The sequence below is a fragment of the Kogia breviceps genome, chromosome 8 (assembly GCF_026419965.1).
Source record: "Kogia breviceps isolate mKogBre1 chromosome 8, mKogBre1 haplotype 1, whole genome shotgun sequence".
Taxonomy (NCBI): Eukaryota; Metazoa; Chordata; class Mammalia; order Artiodactyla; family Physeteridae; genus Kogia; species Kogia breviceps.
The window spans coordinates 92,215,512-92,239,570 of NC_081317.1; the positions used below are offsets into that span (position 1 = coordinate 92,215,512).

Genomic DNA, 24,059 nt, shown 5'->3' on the forward strand with positions numbered 1-24,059 from the left:
TCCCTAAGAGGCTGCAGAATGCAGGCTCCCCCAGTTGGGTGAGAGGTTGTTGGCTATTTTGGAAGAGGGTGATGCTTCGAGAGAGATCCTGAGCCCAGTAAATCTGGCAAGTGGAGTGCTTAATCCAGGTTTAATTTAATTTGAAAAAATAACAAATATGACCATTTTTTGCATACTGAATTTAAGATGTTGATACTAGTTGCATCCGTAAAGAAGCAAACTAGCTGGCTTAATCAAGGAAAAAAGTGGGGAAACATCTGTAATGAGAGAGCATATAACAAAAGACAAAAGTATTTTTAAAATTGTACTGAAATATATACTAATAAATTTGCAAATCTTAAGCAAGTTTACTATTCTCTGGAAAACACAAGTTCTAAAATCCCCAATAAGAAATATAAATCTAAAGTGATCAAGAAGCATGGAAGAAGCCAAAAAGATAACTTGTATCAAGGGTGGGATGGGGGACGCAAAATCCTGGATGGTTTCATAGACTCATTGTTTGATATTCAAAGAGCAGCTCATCTGTATATTCTATAAACTGTTCCAGAGTGCCTAAAAAGACGGACAGCTTTCTGATTCATACTGTAAAACTAGAATAATTCTGACAACTAAACCTGACTGAAGATGGTATAATCAGAGAAAAATATAACTATTAGCACATGTGTTTATAGAAAAATACTAGATAATTAAACTGATTAAAGAATAATGCAGCATAACAAAGGTCTATTTTAGGAATGCTCATATGGTTTAATGTAAATGTGAATTCCAGATCCATTTATCCAACTGCCTAGTCAACCTCTCCATCTGGATATCCAATAAGCATATCTAAACTGTTGATTTCCTTCTCTAAAAGTTGCTCCTTTCTCAAGTTAATAAGTAGTAACTTATTCCTTCCAGTTGCTCAGATCAAAAACTTTGGCCCCATCCTTGATGACTCATTCTTTTTCACATTGCACATACATTCCATCAAGAAATCTACTTTGGGGGCTTCCCTGGTGGCACAGTGGTTGCGAGTCCGCCTGCCGATGCAGGGGACACGGGTTTGTGCCCCGGTCTGGGAAGATCCCACATGCTGTGGAGCGGCTGGGCCTGTGAGCCATGGCCACTGAGCCTGCGCGTCCGGAGCCTGTGCTCCGCAACGGGAGAGGCCACAACAGTGAGAGGCCCGCGTACCGCAAAAAAAAAAAAAAAAAAAAAAAAGAAAGAAATCTACTTTGTCAGCTCTACTGTAAACAAATATCCAGAATCCAGCTGGTTTTCATTATCTAGTCCAAGTTACCACCTTCCACTCAGCAGCTAGGGTGATCCTTTTAAAATGTAAGTCAGATCATACCCTTCTTTTAAAAAAGCTCTCAAGTAGTCCAGGAATAAATCCATACCATTATGGCCAATTGATTTTCAACAAGGATGCCAAGACCATTTAATGGAGAAATAACAGTCTTTTCAACAAACTGTGCTAGGACAACTGGATAGCTTTTCATACAAAAGACACTTACCTCACACCGCATACAAAAATCAACTGAAAATGCAAAAAGACCTAAATGTAAGAGCTTAAACTATAAAGCTCTTATGAGGAAACACAGGTTTAAGTCTTCACGACCTTGGATTAGACAATGATTTCTTAAATACAACACCAAAAGCACAAACAACAACAACCAAAAAAACGAAACCGATAAAATGGACTTCACCAAATTAAAGGCTTTTGTGCAAAGACACCATTAAGAAAGTACAAAGACAACCTACAGAATGGGAGAAAATATTTGCAAACCATATATCTGATAAAGGTCTAGTATCCATAATATACAAAGAACTCAACACTGAATAGCTAAAAGACAAATAACCCAATTAAAAACTGGACAAAGGATTTGAATAGGCATTTCTCCAAAGAAGATATACAAATATGCCAGACACAAATACCACATATTTTATGGTCCTTCTTTTCCTAGTTTTTTTCCCCTAGTTTTGAGATATAATTGACATATCATATGGTATAAATTTAAGGTATAAAATATAATAATTTGATATATGTATATATTGCAAGATGATTACCACAGTAAGTTTAGTTAATATCCATCATGTCACACAGTTAATTTTTTTTTCTTGTGATGAGAACTTTTAAGATCTACTCTCCTTAGTAACTTTCAAATATACAAAACAGTATTGTTTACTACAGCCACCATGCTGTATATTACATCCCCAGAACTCATTTATTTTATAACTGGAAGTTTATACCTTTTGACCACTTTCACCCATTTCCCCTACCACCTATCCCTATAGTGCCATTTATATGAAAAGTCTATTATAGGCAAATCCATAGATATAGAAAGTAGATCTGTGGTTGTCAGGGGCTGGAGGGAGGGGGAAATTAGTGACTGCTAATGGAAATAAGATTTCTTTTTGGAGTGACGAAAATGTCCTGGAATTAGATAGTAGTTATGGTTGCACATCATTGTGTACATACCAAGACTATTTACTTGTAAAATATAAAATGGATAAAATGGTTGATTTTATGTTATGTGAATTGCTTCTCAATAAAAACAAAACCCAAAATACTCTCCAGTAGCTTCTCAGCTGACTCAAAGTATAAGCCAAAGTCCTCACTAATGTCTTGTAAGGGCCTGAAATCCCCCCAAACCCCACAAAAAACTGCTCCACTTCCCCCTCACCCACTCTGTTCCAGCCGTAATAGCCTCCCTGATGTGATTCCAGCACCACCAGACTCATTCCCATATCAGGACCTTTGCACATGCTGTTCTCTTTGTCTGGAACCCTGTTCAACCAGATATCCTATGACCTGCCCCTCACTGCCTGCACGCATATACTCAAATATCACCTTATCTTTGAAGCTGTCCTTGACCTCGCCCCACCCCCCATGGCATATTCTACTCCCCTTACCCTACTTCACTTTTCTCCCTAGCACTTATCATTATCTGATATATTATACATTTATTTGCTTAATTGTTTTTTTTTAATCATGTGTCTCCCCCTCTAGAATGCAAGCTCTTTGAGCGAAGGGACTTTGTTTCATTCACCGATGTGTTCACAGTGCCTAAAACAGTGCCTGATGTGTGCTAGGTACTCAATGAAGAGGTGTTAAATGAATGATGCATTATAGAATGAACACGAGGAAACTGTCACACTAATAGAGCAAAGAAAAAACCATGTAACTTTTGATATAGATTCTAAAAAGGCATCTGATTTTTCATTGAGCATATCTGCTTCAAACACCTAATAAATAAAAATAGAACGTCCCTTAACATGATGAGGAATATCTGTTCTTCTAACAGACATCATACCTTACAAACAGCATTCTCATTAAAGCAAGAACATAAGAATATTCACTATTATCACTATTTTAAATATAGCTCTATGGGACTTCCCTGGTGGCACAGTGGTTAAGAATCTGCCTGCCAATGCAGGGGACAAGGGTTCGAGCCCTGGTCTGGGAAGATCCCCCATGCTGTGGAGCAACTAAGCCCATGCACCACAACTAAAGAGACTGTGCTCTAGAGCCTGCGAGCCACAACTACTGAGCCTCCACACAACTAGTGAAACCCACACGCCTAGACCCCATGCTCCACAACAAGAGAAGCCACTGCAACAAGAAGCCTGCGCACAGCCCGTGCACCACAATGAAGAGAAGCCCCTGCTCGCCGCAACTAGAGAAAGCCCACGCACAGCAACAAAGACCCAAAGCAGCCAAAAATAAATAAATTTTATATTTTATATATATATATAACTCTAGGATGTTTAGTAAATGAGGCAATAATAATAACAGTAATAATAGCTAATATATCGGGTGCTCTTTTGGGCATTGTTCTAAGACCTAAGTGCTTTATATGTATTAATTTATTTTAATACTCACAACATCTGAGGTAATGTGAGTACGTTCTCATTATCAGGGACATGGCAAAATTAAATGATTTACCCAAGGTCGCCTAGCTGGTAAGTAGCTGAGTTAGAACTGGAATCCAGGAAGTTTTTCTGTTCTAACCACTATGCAGTACCCCCTCAATGAAAAATTATAAAGATAAAGACGGTGTAACTGTGGAAAACAGAAAGCAAATTGTTCTTGCTCCAGATGGTATTGTTGTCTATCTAGAAAACTCGAGGGAATTAAGAGAGGAAAAACTACCAGAAGTAATAAAAATTCAACATGGCCAGTCAAAAAATGTAAATACACTGATCAATAGTTTTCCTATATTCTACAATAACCACTTAAAAAATGTCAAGGAAATCAGATCCCATTCCCAAAAGTAATAATAAATGTAGAATACTTGAAAATAAACCTAACATAAAATGGAAAGGATCGACATGAAGAAAATGACAAAGCTTTACTAAGGACCCAAGATAGTCTGAATGGAGAGATGTTTGTTCATGAATGGATAGACTCAGTATTATAAAGATGTCAAATGTCCCCTAAATTAATTCTGGAGTTACTGAAATTCAAATAAAAACACCAGTGGCATTTTTGGAACCTTACAAAAATTAATGGGTGAACATAGAGACAATTGTGAAAAAAGAAGGCAGGACTGCACATAAAATCATATTAGAAAGAAAGAATATTCAAAACACTGGGATGCCAATTTCAGAGAATAGATAGATAGATGGAATAAAACTTTAAAAACACAGAAACAGTCTAATATAACAGCCATTAGCCACATGTGGTTCCTCTGCATTTGAAATGATGTTGAAATGATAATGTTTTGGGTATATTGCATTATATAAAATGTATTAAAATTAATTTTCCCTATCTCTTTTTTCTTTTTAAAATGTGGCTATTAGAAAATTTAAAATCACATTTGCGGCTTATATTATATTTCTATTACACAGAACTGGAAAGTATATATTAAAAAAAGCAGTATGTTATTTTCTAAGGATAAAATTTAGCATAGGCATTTTAAACGGGTCAGGAAAAGATGCATTCATTAAATGCCAGAAGAATTACTGAATGATTATGAGGACAGAAGAAAGAAAGGTGTGATATCTCAGGCCACATGCTGAAATTCTGGTTAAATTAAAAAATGAAGTAATAAAAGTACTAGAAGAAAATGTAGGTGAATTTACAGAAATTCTTGGGATGGGAAGAGAATGCCAAGCTAAACTTAAAAGTGAAAAAAAAATGGTCTTCTTAAACTTGACTATATTAAATATTAAAATTTTCAATATTATCAAATAACATTAAAAAATTGAATGTCACATGAAACATGGGGAGATACTTGTAATAACTGTGACAAAGAACGGATATCCTTACTTTATAAAGAGCTCTTATAAATCAGTAAGAAAAACTCCACCAGGAACATGTGCCAATAACATGAACAGCCAATTTACGAAAGAAGAAACAGAAATGAGAACGATTCCTAGTAAAAAGAAATTCAATCTTAGTAGTAATCAAAGAAATGCAAATTAAAATAGCAATTGCCAAGGATCAAAAAAGAATAATATACAGTGTTGGCAATGAGTACCCTCATATACTGCTAAGAAACTCTAAATTGGTATGATCTTTCTGCAGGACATTTTGGCAACATGTACAAAAGGTTCCAAAATGTGCACACATTGTTTCTAGGAATTTATCCTCGAAATATAATCAGAGATGTTCACACAAAAATACAAGTATGGATTTACTGCATTGCTGTTTGTAATCAGGAAAAATATGCAACTATCTCCATATTTAGTTTTCAACAGCTATTGGAAAAAAACAGCAACAGAGAATACCTCCTGTACCATCCCAGATCCCTCAAAATGTCAAAGATTAAAAACAAAAAAAAATCTCTAACAGTTCTGGAAAATGATTAAGAAGACCATCAATGGACAGACTATCTGCAGAACTATACTGGAAGACAGAAAGGAAGGGAACAGATCACAGGGATAAAGAAGACTGGAGAAAAGCAGCCCCAGACACATCAGGCTGTGGCAAAGGCAGGGACAGTTCATGGGGTCACCAGGCCCACAGTCGAGAGGCCATTCATTATGAGTCACGGTGGTGGAGAATATATGCTGGCTGGGGAAAACATTCCCACTGGGTTGCTAAATTAAAGGAGCCGTTTCTATAGTAAGAGCATGTATTCATTTATGCAAGTTCACTCATATGTATTGAAAAAACTGTAAAGATATATGCCTATAGATGTTAACATTGACCTTTCACTGGGTAGTTATGGCCAATTTTTAATTTTCCTTTTTGTTCTTCTGTGTCTTCCAAGTTTTCTGCATTGAGTATATATCAATATTATGGTTAGAAAACAATAATGAGTATTTTAAAACAAAGAAGCAAAAAATAATAACAAAGAGAACTTAAGCTTTTTATGTAAGAAATGAACTACAATCTTATTATTTTTCTTTTGAATTCCTGCAGTAACCTTCTGGCTGTTTTCCCAGACTAGTCTTCTCGTCCCAATTAGCCTTCAAGAATTGCTACCATCTCTCACCGCTGATTTGAAACCTTCTGTGGCTCCCTGCTTCCTACTGCTGACAGATGAAGTCCAAACATGGAGGCATGTGGGGCCTTCACCATTCCTTCCCCCAACCCATTCTCCCCTTCTCGCCCTACACACCAAACTGTCCAGCCCTGACCACTTACAATTTCCTGAAGGTCCCACATACCTTCCAACTCTACTCCTTTGCTCACATAGCCCTGGCATTACCCAAGCCTGGCAGATGGACCTTGGGGAGAAACTGCAGCCAGAATTACCAGAATAGCTCTGGGGACCCACACATGACAAGATGCGCTGCCTTGTTAGCCAAGCTCAGCCAAGGCTGAAACAAAGTCCCCTGGGACACCTTGGTAGGAGCAGGTGTGGAGGGACAGTGCTGGGCTCTGAGATTTGCGATCTGGGAAGATCATAAGACTTAAATGCAGAATCCCACAGCAAAACTTCCAGGGGACTGTGAGGAGCTCTGCTTGAGACATGGGCTGCTTGTACCAGATACCTACCTCCTTGCTCCTGTGGTGAGTGCTGGGCAGGATGAATGGGGGATACTGGCCCAGGCGCACGGCCTCCTTCTCTCCACAATGGGAGGTACAAACCTGGGTTCACACCTATACCTGCCACCGCTTGGTGAAGCATTAGCAAAGTGACTTAATCCTTCCTAAGTGGGTCTGTTCTTCCAAATGGAGACGGACCATGCTGGGCGACTGAATGTCATTGCCTGCACACAGTAGGTGCCCCATAAATGGCAGTAGATGATGTCATAATTACATTTTCCTACCCAGCAGGCCTGGTGCAACAGCTGCTTCATGGGGATCACCTTGTGCTCTGGGAACCTGGCCCAGGGACTGTGCAGGAGGCCCCAGGAAGTGTCCCTGGTGAGGCTTTTGAGGTGGATGGCCAGGACACACACACACACCCCTGAGACCTCCAGGATCTCCTTCTGGGCCCTCACTCACCCCTGTGTTCTGGGGTCCATGCAGCCTGGGTGGAGATATAATCTTATGTCACAGCCCTGGTGAGCAGTGAGTGTGGCACTCACCCAGGCCCTGCATGAGCCCCGGGGCTAGCACTATAGACCCCAGCCAAGCACCCCATCCTCTCTGAGCAGGGTCCAGGGCAGCTTCTTTCTTTTAAGAGTTGGGGTGTGTGAGGTGGGTGGGTGCTTGGCTCTGAAGACCTGCTGTGGAGTGTTAGAGAGGATGCGTCTGCCATCTCCTCCCTGTTCTAAAGTGGAGGGCGGAGGGTAATGGGCCATCTCTCCAAGGGCAGAGCTCTGAGCCAGACCAAGGCATTTAGCCTGCCTTTTCCTCAGAAAGCTCAGCCACTGCAGCCACCCCTGGACAAGAAACCCTGGATGTGACCCCAAATGTGTACAGGCTGCCACCAGGATGGCAGAAGGACTGGAAACTGCAGGCCCTGACAGAGGGTGGTTCTCACCAAGGTGGGGTCTTCCCACTCTGCAGGGATGGGCGGGCAGAGCACCTGCTAGTTGCCTGCACTTCCACCTGGGGACATGCACATGAAGGAACAAGTGTTGCTTGAACCTCAGAGTCTGTCCCATGGAATCTCAGCCTCAGAAGCCTGAAGGTCTGCAGGGCCAATTCTTGACCTTGACCTGGAGTTTTTCCCATTGACTATCTGCACTGGATCAGGGCTTCAAGGAAAAGTCTATTGCCAGTACTACCCCCTACCCCTCATCCAGCCCCATCTGTTAAATGAACAGGCAGCCAAATGGCTTCATCCATCTCAGTGGTCCTCACACTTCAGTCCCTCCTGTACCCTCTTAGAGGCAATTTCACTGTGTACATGCACCACCTATGTGTTTGCTAGCTTAGTATTTTCCTCTAAACAGACTCATTTTTTAAATGAAGATTTCATTCTAAATAAGAACATAAATGAAGTTCAGTTTTGATGGGCTAGTAATTTTTCCCCCGGTATATAATAACATAAATACGCAACTATTAAAATTGTACAAAAATCATATCCCATATACATACCACCCTGGGAAATAATGGAGCCCTCCCCTCAGTGCCAGAAAGGCTGCACAAATAGCTACCTGGGAGAGGGCAAGATGAATATGGAGCAGTGCCTGCTGGCTGGCCCACAGGTCTCTCACAGAGCAGGCGGTAAAAGCATCAAGAAGGAGAGGATGTTTCTCACTTGGGGGCAGATGGCCAATCACCTAAAAGCATCAGCAAGCTTTTCAAATAGAAGCTGGGGCACAGGGTGAGGCACTAGGACCATCAGGATTAGAATCTGATCTGTCAGGAGTCCCCTCCTGCTTCCTAATGATAGAAGATCTGCAGGTATGTGGGTGGCCCAGGTGATCCTGCAGCCTAGAGGAAAGCCAAGGACAGAGGTCAGAGGTGGCTCAGTGTGCCTGGCCCTTTTCTCTGATAAAGTGGGCCTAGGAGCACAGTGGCCTCAGCTGAAGGCTTCCCATTCCTCCAATACAGGGATTCTCAAACCCCAGAGGGTCTGATTCATGGGGCCTGGAGTGGAGCCCTCAAATTTGCTGCGAACAAGTTCCCAGGTGTTGATATTGCTGATGCTGCTGGTCCAGGACCACCCTGCAGGAACTGCTTTAGAGGATGGGATTACCCGATCCTGGTAAGAGAGGATTCTGAAGTGACGACAACTCAGAATGAACATCCCAGGGAGCAAAAAAACATAACTCAGACACAAACTACAGTGCACTCATTTCCAATGCCCAACACTGACGCCACCCAGAAGAACCACATGGCAGGACCCAGTCACTGCTGGTTCCAGTGGCCAGCCCAGAACGTTCCACTGAGATCTCTAGAAGAATCCTCCAACAACAATGTCACATCCAAAACAAGACTCAGTTAATAGATGACAGAATGACCTGAACTGAGTTCTGTGGGAATGTGACTTCCCAACTTTGCCAGGGCCCCCCTTCTTCCCCATGGCCCCAGCGACTCATGACAGGGACTGAGACTTCTCTGCACCCCTCTCACCCCCATCTTACCATCCTAGCTGCAGTCAGACTATGGGCCACAGAAAGGAAATCACTGTATTCACCCCTAAGAATCTGGCCGAATGGATAGAGATTGATTTACTGAAATCCTTAGTGAACCCACACGCGCCAAGCAGCATGCAGGGTGAGGGGACAGAAAGGCTCTTGTCCACTGGGGCTTTCCAGTCCAGTGGCAGCAGGTGACCGATGAGGAAGCAGATGGGGTATTTCTCTGCCCTGTGCAAGGAGCTGGTACAGAGTGAAGCCCGAGGGGAGAGAAGCACAGAGGCGGCACACCTGTCCCAGCCTGGGGAGGAAGGTGGAGCCAGGTGTGGGGGAGGACGCTCACAGAGAGGAGCCAGCACGGAGAAGAGGCTGCACCAAAGGGGGAAGTGCCAGAGAAGGAGGCCTCAGGGGATGTGAAGGGTCTCTGCGGCCACCCCAAGGAGCTCATCCCTGCTCAGAGCAGCAGGGAAGGGCTGACGATTCTACTAAGTTTGACTCCTTGATTAGAAGCAAGCACAGGGTCTGCTGCCCTCATCTCTGGGCATGTCCCCCAACCTGTATAAGTGGCAATTTGAGAGGAGGTGACCAGAAACCCCTTTGGTGGGGCAGATGGCAACCTGGCAAGCAGAGAAGGCTTCAAAGAACTGCAGAGGGCCGAAGGGGCAGGCGCTTTGAAGAGGAAGCTCTGCAGATGGTGCCCTTTTGGTCTTGTATAGATCAAAGGCTTCGGTGGGTCCCAACTCTTGAGGGAGACTCTGGTGTGGAAAAGTCAGCCCCAGAAGCGCCCTCAGAGATCACTGAGGACCAGTGACTGGGCAGGGAGTCTCTGAGCCGGCTTGGAAGGAGGGGAGGAAAGGGGAGCCGTGCTCGTGGCAGGCACCATCCCCCGCCACACAGCCGGGCTCCTGAATGGCAGCCAGCCATGGGTTAAGGAACCAGACTCTAGATGACAATAAAAACAACAGCCACCCCTTGCATGGTGCTTATTATGAGTCAGGCACTCCTCTTAGCACTTTAACTTTCTGAACATATGTAATCCTCACAACCACCCTTAGAGTTAACCATTATTATCCCCATTTTTAAGAGGAAGAAACTGAGGTACAAAGAAGCTCAGTAGTTCTCATGGTCACACCTCTGGAAGTGGCAGGATCAGGGTCAATGACCAGATCTCCCTAAACCCTCACCACAGATTCCTTGAGCTAGGAGAGATCTTAGAGGTCAACTGACCCAACTCCCTTATCTTACAGAAGGGGAAACTTAGGCCTAGAGAGACTGAGTGATTTGTCCAACAGTACTTAGCTGGTTAGTTGCATCACGGAATCAGGAACCCAAAGAATAACGCAGTAAAGATGGTTTAGTAGAGCACAGAACCTGGAGCTGGGAGAAGAGGCTCAAATAGCCCTCTTGCTGTCTCTGCTGGTCCTCCCAGGCACCCCTACTCACGGCCTTCATCGCTACCTCATCCTTGCCTCCATCCTGTGCCTGCACTGCCCATGTGGATGCCACAGCACCCTGGCTCCTCACTCTCCCCTGTCCCCTCCAACTTCAGGATTGCTTTCATTTGACATTCCTTCCAGTGCACCAGTCCAGAACAGAAGTGCTTGATGCTGCTGATCGACCAGTTTCAAAAAAGGAATCCAGTTTCCTCTGCACTCACAAAAAGCTATTAGCCCCTGGCGAGCTTCCAGGGCCTGCACTCCAGCGATGCAGCCCAGACATCGGGAGAGGGATGCCAAAGCCCTTGGGCACAGAGAGGAGTCAGCTGGGCCGAGAGATTTAAATTGAGAGGGGTTCTTGCCAGCAATACCACCAAGCAACATCCTGTCCTTAGAAAAGAGGTTTCCCGCTGAGATGCCCTGATACCCAGCTGAGGGCTCTAACATAGCTGTGCAGGGACAGAGGTGTGGTACCAAACTGCCAACACCTGACCCCAGTGAGGACAAAGTAATGGAGAAAACACTGACCAATAGTCTGTCAGGCTTCCAGCCTGGGCTGGGCTCTTTACCAGCAACTGCCCTGGGGCAAGAAGGCACCCACCCTCCACGACCTCAGTTTCCTCATCTGTAAAATGGGAACCATAACCCCTCCCTACAGGGCAACCAGCTGTGAGAGCGTTTGGAAATCTATAAAGCACTCAACCAAATTGGGGCTGATCATTTATCCTCTTTACACCAAAGATTTGGGGTTTTTCAATCCTCCAAGGCTACACACAGGTAGTTCCCATATGACTGCAGGAAGTTATAGATGGAAAGAAGGAGCAATGGGAGGTCTGGACCAGGCATCCAGACTCCAGGATTCAGTCCTAACTTCTCTGCCAACGATCTTTCATGGCTTCGGAGGTGCTTTGAAACCCTGAACTTTGTTCCTTCTCCTCCCTGGGCCTCAGTCTCCCCTTCTATACAATGAGGAGGTTGGGGGAGCTGTCTCTAAGGGCCCCTCAGGCTCTGTCAGACAAAGACTCTCCAGGAAAAAATGCAGGTCCCTCCAAATCTCAGCAGAGTCTCATGTTAATGGGACCACAGGACTGGCCCTCCCCACCCTCCCCTCCCCGTTGAACTGTTTCACACTCATTTCAGAACATTTGTGGCTGCTGTATAAAGGGCAGGCTTCCAGCAAAAGCCTCTTCAGTGTTGGGCAGTGAGTCACTCCCACTGGAGGTGAAGTTCCCCTTGTGCCTCTCCCTAGGGACTGGGAAACAGAGGTGGGAAGATCAGGACCATCTTGTCAGGGAAAAGCCGGCCTTGTTTGGATGACCGCAGATGGTGGGGCCAAACACATCTGCTTTTCAAGCGCCTCTGAAAAATCCCTCTCTGTGCATAAATTTTATAGTTTACAAAGCTCTTTAAAATTCATGACTCATCTGATTTTGGCAACAACTCTGCAGGAATAGCCATGGGAAGGGTTACTGTCCCCATCTTATAGGGGAGGAAACCACAGCTCAGAGAAGTGAGGTGACTTCTGCAAGGTAGCACAGCCAGAGCATGGAGTGGCCTCTCCTTCCCAAAGGAGAAACGGGGCAGAGCTTCAGAAAGGTAAGTGCAGAGGTGGAGTGGAAACCAGGTCTGTGACTCCCAGCCCTGCTTTGCTCTCCCCGCCCATCACCCCGCCCCACACTGGCAGAAGGGGCGTGTTCTCCCTGACTCCTCTCACTGAGGTCTGCCTGGACACCCTCCTCATACATTTCCCCCCAAATCGGCTCACAGTTGTTTTTTTTTCTCTTGGGCTGCTAAGCACACCTGGAATGTCTTACCTTGTTGGGAGGCTCCATGTATCAAGAGCACACATGGGAGAAGATAGGAAAGTAAGAATTATAAAGAGACTAGGAAGAAAAACAAGAAACCATTCTGCACTCAGGTGAGTGGAGAAAACGTCTTAAAGATTTGCTAATAGTAAAGATATGTGGAAATGGGACTTTTCAAATGTCATTGGAGGGACTAGAAATTGGAACAGCCTTTCTGGAGGTCAGTTTGTCTCAACATTTTAAAGGACCCAATAATTCCACTTCTAGAAATCCATTATGAAGATGCACACCTAGGTGGGAAGGTGTTGGCTGTGATATCAAAAAGCTGTAAACGTTCAATAAATTACCATCTATCCATGGGACACAACACCGTGGCCCATTAATAAGAACGAAGTCAATCAAGATCTCTAAGATCTGTTGTAAAGTGAAAACTGCAAACTAACGAGTATGAGGACATTTGGGTTTAAATATATTGAAAAAGGTCTAGGTAGATGAACACTACATGGAAAGCAGGACTTCACTTGGAAGAGAAAGTGGATTTAGAGGGATTGAGTAAAGCAGCACTTTTCTTTTTTTACTATATATAATTTGGCTTTTTTGTTGCTGTTATGGTTGCAACAATAAACCCCAGAACACCAAGTACTGATGTATATGTGTAAGTCATTAAAACAAACAAAGAAAACCAGAAAAACCACCCAATCCACAGTGACTTTGGAAACTTCATTCCAAGCCAGCTCCTCCCCAAACCCTCCGCACAGCAGAAAGGCTCTTGGCGGCACCTCGTGATTTTAGACGGCCACCATAGGTCAGCAGCAAGGACAACACACTACAGGGGCAGTGAGGGAACAGACCACGCGATTTAGCCAAAAGGCACAATGGAAAAGAAGGTTCCACTCCTGAGCTGTGCAGGTTGGAGGCCTTCACCTGTCCCACGCACAATCGAATTCCTCAACAGCTTAAAGGCCCTGTGTCAGTGCCCCTCGGAAGAGCGTACCTCGGAGAAGCGCTGCACGTCCTGGGTCAGTGTGCCCACTCGCTTCCACTGGTAGTGCTTCAGCAACTTCAGGATGGCTGGATTCACTGCGTTATCTGATGGGACCGTCCGAAAGAAGTAGGGGTATTTTTTCTTATCTGCTAGAACAGGCGTGGTGGCAGCAAAAGAGAGCTGAAAACACAAAAGAGACAGCACTTTTACTGGGGGGACCTCAGAGCTGTGGGCCCAGTATCTTTCCTAAGGGAACAGAGGTCTTTAGTTCTCACTCAAGGTGCAAACACACGGGCAAAATATTTTTAAACCTTCTTAGTGCAAAAGTAACAAGTTATAATTGAAGGGGAGATTTTTTTAAAATGCAAAATAAGGAGAAAGAACCATCCTTAATGTGGTCTAGCTCCTTCTGATCCTTTTTCCATGCACGGCAATGTTTTAAAAAAAGATTCTTGAGATCATTCTACATACACATTTGAACTGTTTATTCTCTCACTTAACACTATCCTACAAGCATTTAACTGTCCTGTTAAAACTTCTTGTAAACATTTTAACATGTAAACTTTTTAATAGCAGCATAATATTCTAGCATATGAACATAGCATAATTTACTGAATCATGTTTAATTTGGGGACATTTAGACTGTTTCTAATTTGTCATTATTGTCATATTATTCTACAAGCGTCTTTGTGCTTGGCACTTTTCCCCTATATTTCAGGCTATTTCTGTAGGATAGAGTCTAGGATGTGAAATTTCCCAGATAAAGGATGTGAGCTTTTAAAGACTTGATATTTATTTCCAAAAATGATTGCATCAATTTACACACCCACTAGACAGTTATAATTAGAGGGCCAATCTCACCACACTCTTATCAATGGACGGAAATAAAACATCTATCCAATTTATTAATGATTTATCACTGAAAAACTGGAATCATTGCATTCATTGGTTATACGTAAGGTTGAACATTTTTCCATGTGGCTGATAACTAGTTGTATGTCCTATTTTAGGAATTGCTTTTTTATGTCTCTTGTTTATTTTTTGAGTGGTATTCTAATGCTTTTCTTATTGAATTTAATGAAGACTATTATATGTACAGCATTCAAACTCAGGCTATTACAGTTGCTGCAAATATCCCAGTTTGTTTGCTTCTACATTTTGTGTGTGTATATTTTAGTTTACACTCTGTAGTCAAATCTGTCCATCTTTCCCTTTATTAGTCCTTCTTTTTTTAAGTGCCAGTGAGTTGCTAAATTGGATTTTAATTATCTGTCCTACAGGGCACAGCTTAAATGTCACCTCTTCTATAACATTTCCTCTGATCTCTGATTTCTCTTTCCCTCAGCCTCATCCACAGAAGGCGGTTATCAAATTTTTTGATCTTTGCAGTGTGATGGTAGAAAAATGGTATCTTCTTGTAGTTCTGATTTGCATTTACCTTATTATGAGTGAGGTTGAGTACCTCTCTTATGTTTAAGAGCAATTTGCAGTTTCTTTCTGGAAAGTGTTCACATCCTTTGCTTGTTCTCCAATTGTACTCTGAGTCTTTTTCTTATTGATTAGTCATCTTTTAAAGTAGGGAGATTAACCCTTTGTGATATAAGTTGCTAATTCTCCCCCAGTTTGTACTTTTTCTTTTGCTGTTTCTCATGGTGTCTTTTGCCATATAGAAGTATTTTTTTTAATGTGGCTGAATTTATTAATTTTTTTTCTGTCTTCGGGTTTTATGCCATATTTAGAAAGGCCTTTCCCACTCTGAGATTATAAAAGAATTCCTCCATGGTTCCTTCTAGTCTGTCTATCATCCTCCCCTGTCTGTCCTTACGGGTTTGTCGCCTGATGTGAGAGGACAGAGGAGACCCAGTACCTGCATGTGATGAGCGCCTTCTAGCACAGGTTCAAGAACAGGCTGACTTGGTTGGCCGTTAGGCTTTATAAGATCCTGTGGTCCCTGACAAATTGTTTTGTTTTTCATGTGTCTAGCAAGTATTTAATAAACTCTTGTATAATAATTTTTTTGTTGTTGGGTACTGATAGCTCCAGAATTTTGTGACCACTGTTGTGGTTATGTCAGTGCATCACTAGTTAATGCTACTTTATCTACCCTTATTCAGTATGCTTCATTTACCAAACTTTGTGCTCAAAATACATAAATACAATTTTATTTTATTTTATTTTTGGCCGCACTGCACAGCTTGCAGGATCTTAGTTCCCTGACCAGGGATTGAACCCGTGCCCTCAGTAGTGAAAGCTCGGAGTCCTTACCACTGGACCGCCAAGGAATTCCCAATGCTATTTTTAAAAAATAGTATTTCCGGGCTTCCCTCGTGGCACAGTGGTTGAGAGTCCGCCTGCTGATGCAGGGGACACGGGTTCGTGCCCCGGTCCGGGAAGATCCCACAGGCCGCGGAGCGGCTGGGCCCGTGAGCCATGGCCGCTGAGCCTGCGCGTCCGGAGCCTGTGCTCCGCAACGGGAGAGGCCACAACAGTGAGAGGCCTGAGTATCGCAAAAAAAAAAAGTGTTTCCTTCCTTCTCTTGTTTCATTTAAATCTTTGATCCAGAGAGGGCACGGCTGAGCAAGATCACTCTTTGCTGCCACCGGCCTTCCTTCCCCACCCTTGCTGTCTCAGCAGCTCTAGATCCAATACATCTCAGAGTCCAACTTTAACATCCAGGGAAGTAAGAAATAGAAGCTTTCTACAGTCTGCTCAAACCTAGTGTCTTATTCTTCTCTCAAAATGAAAATAACACTCCCAGCTTCCTATGGTCAGTGTAAGAAGGAGCTATTAGAAAAATCAGGCAGCAACTATTTCAGGACCTGGAATTGGTATATGTGCAATTGCATCCCCCAAAATGCTTATCTGATACAATTTGGAAAATTATGGTTTTCTGATGTGATTTCTGAATCACACTCTGGTTGATACTTTGCTGTTATTGTCCCATTAGTTCCAGGTCCACAATTAATTGTTGCTTGAACAACCTCATATGTTTGCCCTATAGGTAATTAGGGTGGCTACTGTTCAGTGAATAAATGGCCCATTGTGTTTACAATGGGCTTGGAGTACAATATATGCCCCGGGTCTAAATCATGTTGGGTGCAAAATATTAACTGGCACTGACATTTTCTGCACCATTTGAGATAATGCACACTTTGATTAGATTGCTTTGCATCACTGTTCCTCTAGCTTTAGCCTCCTAAACTTTTCTTCCACTGGGCAAAGACTGCAGGTGCCAGGTAGCACTGCTGAACTCTAGAACTGGAGAAACCTGAGAAATCATCTAGCTCTGGAGTTCTCTACTCTGGCTACACGTTGCAATCAGATGGGGATATTTTTTAAATTATTGATGACTTGGTCCCACTCCAAACCAAGTGCATCAGAATCTCTGGGCATAGAGCCCAGGCATCAGTATAATTTAAAAACTTCCCAAGGTGATTACAATGCCCAGTGAAGGTTGAGAACCACTGATACAGCTCAACAGCCCTAGTTTTTTTCTTTTTTTTTTAAAGATGTTAGGGGTAGGAGTTTATTAATTAATTTATTTATTTTTGCTGTGTTGGGTCTTTGTTTCTGTGCGAGGGCTTTCTCTAGTTGTGGCAAGCGGGGGCCACTCTTCATCGTGGTGCACGGGCCTCTCACTATCGTGGCCTCTCTTGTTGCGGAGCACAGGCTCCAGACACGCAGGCTCAGTAGTTGTGGCTCACGGGCCCAGTTGCTCCACGACATGTGGGATCCTCCCAGACCAGGGCTCGAACCCGTGTTCCCTGCATTAGCAGGCAGATTCTCAACCACTGCACCACCAGGGAAACCCCAGCCCTAGTTTTGAATATGCAGACCAAGGCCCAGAAATGGAAAGCTATTGAGATACCCACCAAAGTTAGTAAGAGGTAAAAGCAGAATTCGAATCCAGGCCTAAAGGACTCTAAGACGAGTGCTCTCTCTCCCTCTGATAGCTGTCCCCTGCATCCTATGAGCTTGCCAGGCCTTCCTCCCCCAGCACAGTCACCCAGCATCTGCAACAACAGCCTTGTTAGCATCAGCGCCCTAAGTCGAAGACCCAATCTTTCTGGGCTCTCCTGCCTTATTTCACATAACCAAGTTCATTTCTAAACAGACTGTAATTGAGGCTTCAAGTTAATCCCTAACCAAGGATTATTTATTTCAGAGAGTACTTTTTATTTTACAATTTTGTTATCATTTCTAGTTTTATTGCGTTGTTTTGAGAATTTGGTGTGTACAGTGTCTGCTTTTGGAATTTATTGAGGTTTTTTTTTGGTGGCCTATTATACAATCAATTTTTGTGCAAGTCCCATGTTGGCCAGAAAAACAGATGTAGTCTCTAGTTGTAAGCTATAAAATTCTTTATCAGACTTCTGATGTATAAAAGATATAATCCAGCTAACCAATTACATTATTAACACATGCTTTGTATTTTTGCTTACTTGACCTATCAAAGACTGAGAGGTATGTCAAGTTTTTCTCTACTGTCTCTGACAATTTCTCCATGTTATTCAAATTTTTTGCTTTATAATGCTTTGATTTTATGTTGTTTTGAGGATAAGTGTTCATTACATCTTTATTTTTCAGCAATGTATACACTTCCCTAGTGCAAACAGCAGGTACTTAATAGATAATCATTGAATGAACTGAGAATTAAAAGATTTATCAAGGTAAAATAACCCTGTTTGTCATTTTATTGCTGTTTGTTTCATATAATATCTTGCTCAATATTAATATTGAATTAGTATCTCGCTTGATATTAATATTGAAACCTTTATTTTTTGCTTGCATTTTCCTGCCATAGCTCTGATTCTCCTTTTATCTGTATTCCATTAAGATTGTTTTTAAGTATATTTCTTGAAATGAGTACATGAATGGATTTTAAAATATATGCTTATTGCTGCAATAAATACTTGGTCTTGCTTTCATCATCTTGTTGGCAGTCTTATTCTTTTTTTTTTAATGTTTCCTTTTGTTCCCTTTGGTATTCAGACTTCTCCATTCTGAATACATTAATCTTGCTTCTTGTCTTGACCTGCTAGAACATCTTTTCATATTGTGAAGAAGGGTAAAGGGTTGAAAATTTGCTTAGGATGACCCTCTGTTGCTTTGACACATGGTAGAATTTATCTGGATATAAAATTCTTGGGCTACCATTTTTTCCCTTTGAAACTACAAAGTGATGCAGAGGAGAAATCCAGGGATATTTTGATTCTTGTTCATTTGCAGGTATCTGATTTTCTTTGGATGCCTGAAGGATATTTTTTCTTTATTCTTAGAATTCAAAAAATTTGCCTAAATAGATGTGGGTGTGGTACTCTTGATTTTATCTGGAACATAGGGAGCCCTTCAATCTATAACCTCAAGTCTTCTAACTAAAAAAAAAAAAAATATATATATATATATATATATATACACACACACACATATATACACATAAGTATAAATATACTATATAAATATAGCATTTATATATAAAATATAATACTAGGCATTTATTATATTTATATTACATTAATATTCATATATATTCTTGCCTCTCCAGTGGAATACCTGATTATCTGTTTTCTTTCATTTCCCAAATCCATATCTGTCATATTTTTTCTGTGATTTCATCTCTTGGTCCTTGTCCTCTGCATTCTGGAAGACCATCTTATTTTATTCTATCTCTTCTATTACAGGTTATGTGCATATTCAGTTTCATTAATTTCTGGTAAAATGGCTGTATCATCCACAGTCATAGCGGCAGAACACCAGGGTTCTCATTTCTTCACATATTGACCAGTATTTGGTATTATCTGACTTTCTACATTTTTGCTCAACTTTCAGGGATAAGGTAGCACTTCATTATTAATTGATTTTGCAGCCCTTTGACTGTGATGTGGTTGAGTAGCTGTACAGACACGTTAGCCATTTAAGTTCTTTGTTTGGTGGGTTTGCTGATTTGCTTTTCAACAGTCTCAGTCCTAGTGTTTCTGTCCTTGACATACTTTTATTGTTATTGACTTCTTCCATTTCCTAGTAATTTTTTATGATCATAACCCTTTTTGTCCCATCCTCTTATCTCATGTTTCATGGAGACCATGTCTTTTCTGCATATGGTTGAGGATGCCAAAAGTCTTTCTAAAGTTTTTTTCTTTATCCTAGAACAGCTCATTTCAGAGCTGGACTCTTCCTCTACTTCTGGGTATTGTGCACCTTTTCTTATTTTTGTGGTACTTTTTCAAATGCTGAATGTTAGCTGTTTTCAGTGTACTCATCCTCAAAAGCAAGGCAGGTATTTTCAGAGGTGGCCTATCAAAAGACAATGTATGGATTGCCCTTGGCCCTGTTTTCTGTCTGTTTATATTATAATTGAGTATTTTTTTCTCAGAAAACTGAAGAAGAAATATTCAAGATTTTGGTGTCTAGTATGCTCCCACCTTACACAGTTCTGCACTAATGAGCAGCTAATTTTCTGATATTGTGGATCAGCACAATACATTAAATTCCTGTCATGCATTGCTGCCAGGGATTTTCTTTTATATAGATTTTCTTTTCTATAAAGCTTTACTTGAGAGGTTTCCTGTGCCCTCCTGTCCGCTCCTTATCTAGCTTTTTCTAGGAATATATAGCTCTGTTTGAACTTAGAAAAAAGCATCTTGGTTGCCTCAAAGAACAGCAACTGTGACTAGAGGCATAGGGGTCCAATTTTCTGATTGGTAGAAGCCCTGGGTCCCTAACAGACTGTGGAGGAGAGAGGGAAAAGTATGTCTATTATTTTTCAGGGCAGTTTTAATTTTATGAGGCAAGGTTCCAAGTGCCAAGAGGCAAAATTTGGTAGGATTTTCTCAATACTGTCCCATTTACTTTATAATAGTGAAGTTTCCAAACATCTAGGCTGTCAGTGAGTCTTAGAGTCCCTTAGTTCTTTGAAGTAGGATTTACTACCCATTTCACAACTAAAGAAACTGTGGCCCAGAAAGGTGACGTAAGCCATGCAAGGTCAGTACAGGAAATATGGAATTGGTCTTTTGACTTCATATTTGGTTCTCTTTCTTCAACCAGCTCTGACCCATCAGTCCCAGGTGAGATGGGGCAATGATCCAGGGCTTGGTCTTTCTACTGAGACCTGCTAGCACAGTGAAGAGACAGCTTATTTCAAGGCTTCCAGAGTCTCTCAAACATAGCAAGTGTCCATGGCGGACATGGTTGGTCCTGGGAGATTCTGGGGGGACACACCCTTAACCAGCAAAGTGGGATGGGAAGACAGCCATCAGAGTCTCTCTCTGAGCTCTGGCTTGCCATGGAATATTCTGTGAAAGTTTAGGGTCTGCCTATTGAACTGTGAGTCTCCTTCACATTAAGGGCCCACAGGCAGAGAGAATAGGAGAGTGAAGACAACTACAGTGGCACTCCAGGGAGCTGGGAAACCGGGCTTATCCCTGTCTCTATGGCTCTGAGAACAAGGCAGAGTATTTCCCCTCTGTGGGTGTCTGTTTTTCTCATCTCTAAAAACGATGGGTTGAAGCAAAGTTTTCAAAGGTTCTTTGCAACCACACAACTCTATACCTCTCTCTCCAGCAACAGAGGAAAATGATTAAGGAGTTTGTTAGTTTTGTGGGGGTGTGTGTTTCATTTGATCTGACATTGTATTTCACTTTTCTTTGCAGATTCAAGTCTAGATGAAAAATGTGAATACACCTCCCAATTTCAGGATCTTTATTAAATTCTCAGCCACTGATGAATTCTTCTCTAAATGCAATTCCTTCTTTACCTGGTTTGGGGCCTCACAGTTTAACTTTTCTGCAGAAATAAACCATTTTTCAGGTGGAAAGTATAACCAAGAGCGTCCCTAGTTGCTAAATCCTAGGTGGGAAGTGCAGGCCAGATGCCGGGGGGAGAAGATGATTGAGGCCTGCTCTTTTCTCCACTCGGTTTAATCTTCTTCCACGGGTTTGCTGACTGTTTTTGTAATTAAATGAGGGAGGTATTTGTCATCTAGGGTTCCTTTCAACCAAGATGAATGGAACGCAACTTTCTCAGGAAGCTTCTGACAAAACCCTGTTTGTGGCCAGTGCCAGGACATATACAAAGGCACCGGGCTGTGTGCGTTGGGAACTGGGCTCCACTTCAGATCTGCGCCAGGTCACCGCTGCACCCAAGCCCTGGCAAAAAACTGTTTGGACACAAAGTGCCTCAACACAGATGCCCGTGAGATTAACGTGATGTGGGGTGGCTGCAAAACATTTCCCGAGTTAAGGAGGGAAAATGAAAGTCTGGCATTTGGGCGAGTTCTTGGGGCCCCACTCCAACCAAGGCCTGCTGGGCAGCATGCGTAGGCTTGCTCTGAGGCTTGAAACCTCTTCTGGAACCTCCTGGGGACAATCACCTCTCCTTTCTGCTGATGAATTTTAGTTTTAATCACTCAGAGATGCACAGCAGTTCCGTTTTTACCACCCATGTCCATCACCGTATCCTTACTGGGGACTTGCAACAATTCGTGAGGGAGGTTGGGAAGGCATAATTGTCTTTGTTCCTCTTGGAGAAACTGAGGCTCAGAAAGGCACAGTGCCGTGCCCAAGGCCCCCATGGCCAGCAAGGGGCAAAGTGGGATTTGAACTCAGATATTTTGACTCCTTCAAGGTATTGCTTAGCGAGCACCTGCCGTGGGGCAGGCATTGTGTGCAGGGCTTGGTGTGAAAGGTTCACTTTGTCATTGAATGTGCAAAACCACCTTATGAGGTAGACACTATGTGGTTCATCTCTCCAATGACAAGGCTGCTTCTTAGGGAGACACCCAGGTACAAGATGAGAAAGCAACTGGGGCCATTTAAAAGAAGAGAGAAGAAAAAAAAGAAGATTTGCTTAAAAGAAAAAACAATACTGAATCCATGGCTTATTATGCTTCGATTACCTGAGATGTTCCAATTCAATTACATGAAACAAAACTCATATGTATATTTGATTTTTTACTGAAGATAAAATTCTTCACATTTTTCTCTTTTATACTTTTATTAGGAAATATAAACTACATATATGTGTGTAAAATATGTATGTTCAGTTCAAAGAGTAATAATAAAATCAATACCCAACTGTCCATCACCAGTCTAAGAGAGATAGCTTTTATTTATGTGTAAATATTAAATTGCAAAGTAACTTAATTTTTTGCTCTTTAAGATACAATTTTTTCCATGTGGCATTCTGTGATTTTTATTTCCTTCTTCACTCCCCTCTGCAACATTTCTATCATTGTTTTATGTAAAGAAGGTTGTAAAATAAATCCCTCAAATCCTTCTTTTCCCCTTTATAAGTAAAAAATAGGAGTAAAATAGAGAAAGAGCAAAAGTAAGCCGGTGCTGAAAAAGCGGTATGGTCCATAGGGGTCAGAATTTGGAGTTTCAGCTTGGACAGGCTGAGTCTGAATGCCAGCTCCACCACTCACTATGCAACTTCAGGAACATTACTTCACCTTTTGGGATCCGTCCCCCTCTATAAACCAGGGTGACAAGCCTCCCCCCAAATCTTAGAGCTATTCTGAGGATCAGAATAACACAGGCGCCCAACTAATGACTGTTAATGTTAGATCACAGCTTCTAGACTTAGAAGTTATGAGAATTGGACGGTATTTCTTACAATTATGAAAAGCCTTTTAACTTACAAAGCCCTTTCCTTCAATAACACCTCAACCCTGCGGAGGGCAGAGTGGAGAAGAGTTTACCCATTTTACAGATGAGAGACCTCAGAGAATGGAAGGGTTTGCTCACAGTGACGTGGCTACTACCAGGCTGAGAAATAATTCTAAATTGGGCCTTCTAAATACTAACCTGGCAATTTTTAAATGTCTTGTTAATTAAATATAATAATGATTATATTGCTTGTTTAATTGTGTACAATTAGGACATATGTCTTTAATTTTCTCTTAAACTTCTGATAAGATGCTTCATTCATTTCTCCCTTATAGCTGTGTAGGTGACAAATACAGGAAATTAACAAGTCACATCAGCTCCTTTGCACTTTGCTTTCAGCTGATGTCTTCAGGGGTAAGAAGCACTCTCATGTGATCACAGCTGTGAAGCCAACTGCTTTTTAATTACTACACTGCAAAAATCATGTCTCCTCATGTCAATTTAGCACATCTAATGAGTCAATAGGTTGACATCACATCTATGGAGGGGAAAGGTGTGCTGGGGCCCGGCGTGATGCTTGCAGTAGGAGAGGATGCAGCATTTCCATCTGGTGGATTCTCCCTTCTCTTCAGGGCCAGCTCCTATTCATCTGTCCAGGCCTGCTCACAGCCACCTCCTCCATGTAGCCTTTCCTGCCATCCCTCAGTTCTTCCAGCACTGTTTCCTGCCCTTGCTGTGGAGTGCTGAGAAGTAATTGATAGCCAGGCGCATTTCACTGACTGGTCTGTGAGCATTTTGTGGGCTATCTCCAATC

General features: G+C 42.3%; 1 protein-coding gene across 1 annotated transcript in view; it reads right to left on the bottom strand.

Annotated features, from left to right (window-relative positions):
• Nucleotides 1-24,059, bottom strand: part of GABBR2 (gamma-aminobutyric acid type B receptor subunit 2) — a 375,844-nt gene that overhangs the window by 217,837 nt on the left and 133,948 nt on the right. Inside the window, exon 3 of the mRNA XM_059070981.2 lies at nucleotides 13,647-13,817. Within this exon, the coding sequence (XP_058926964.1) occupies nucleotides 13,647-13,817 (171 nt within the window). The remainder of the gene's footprint in view (nucleotides 1-13,646; nucleotides 13,818-24,059) is intronic.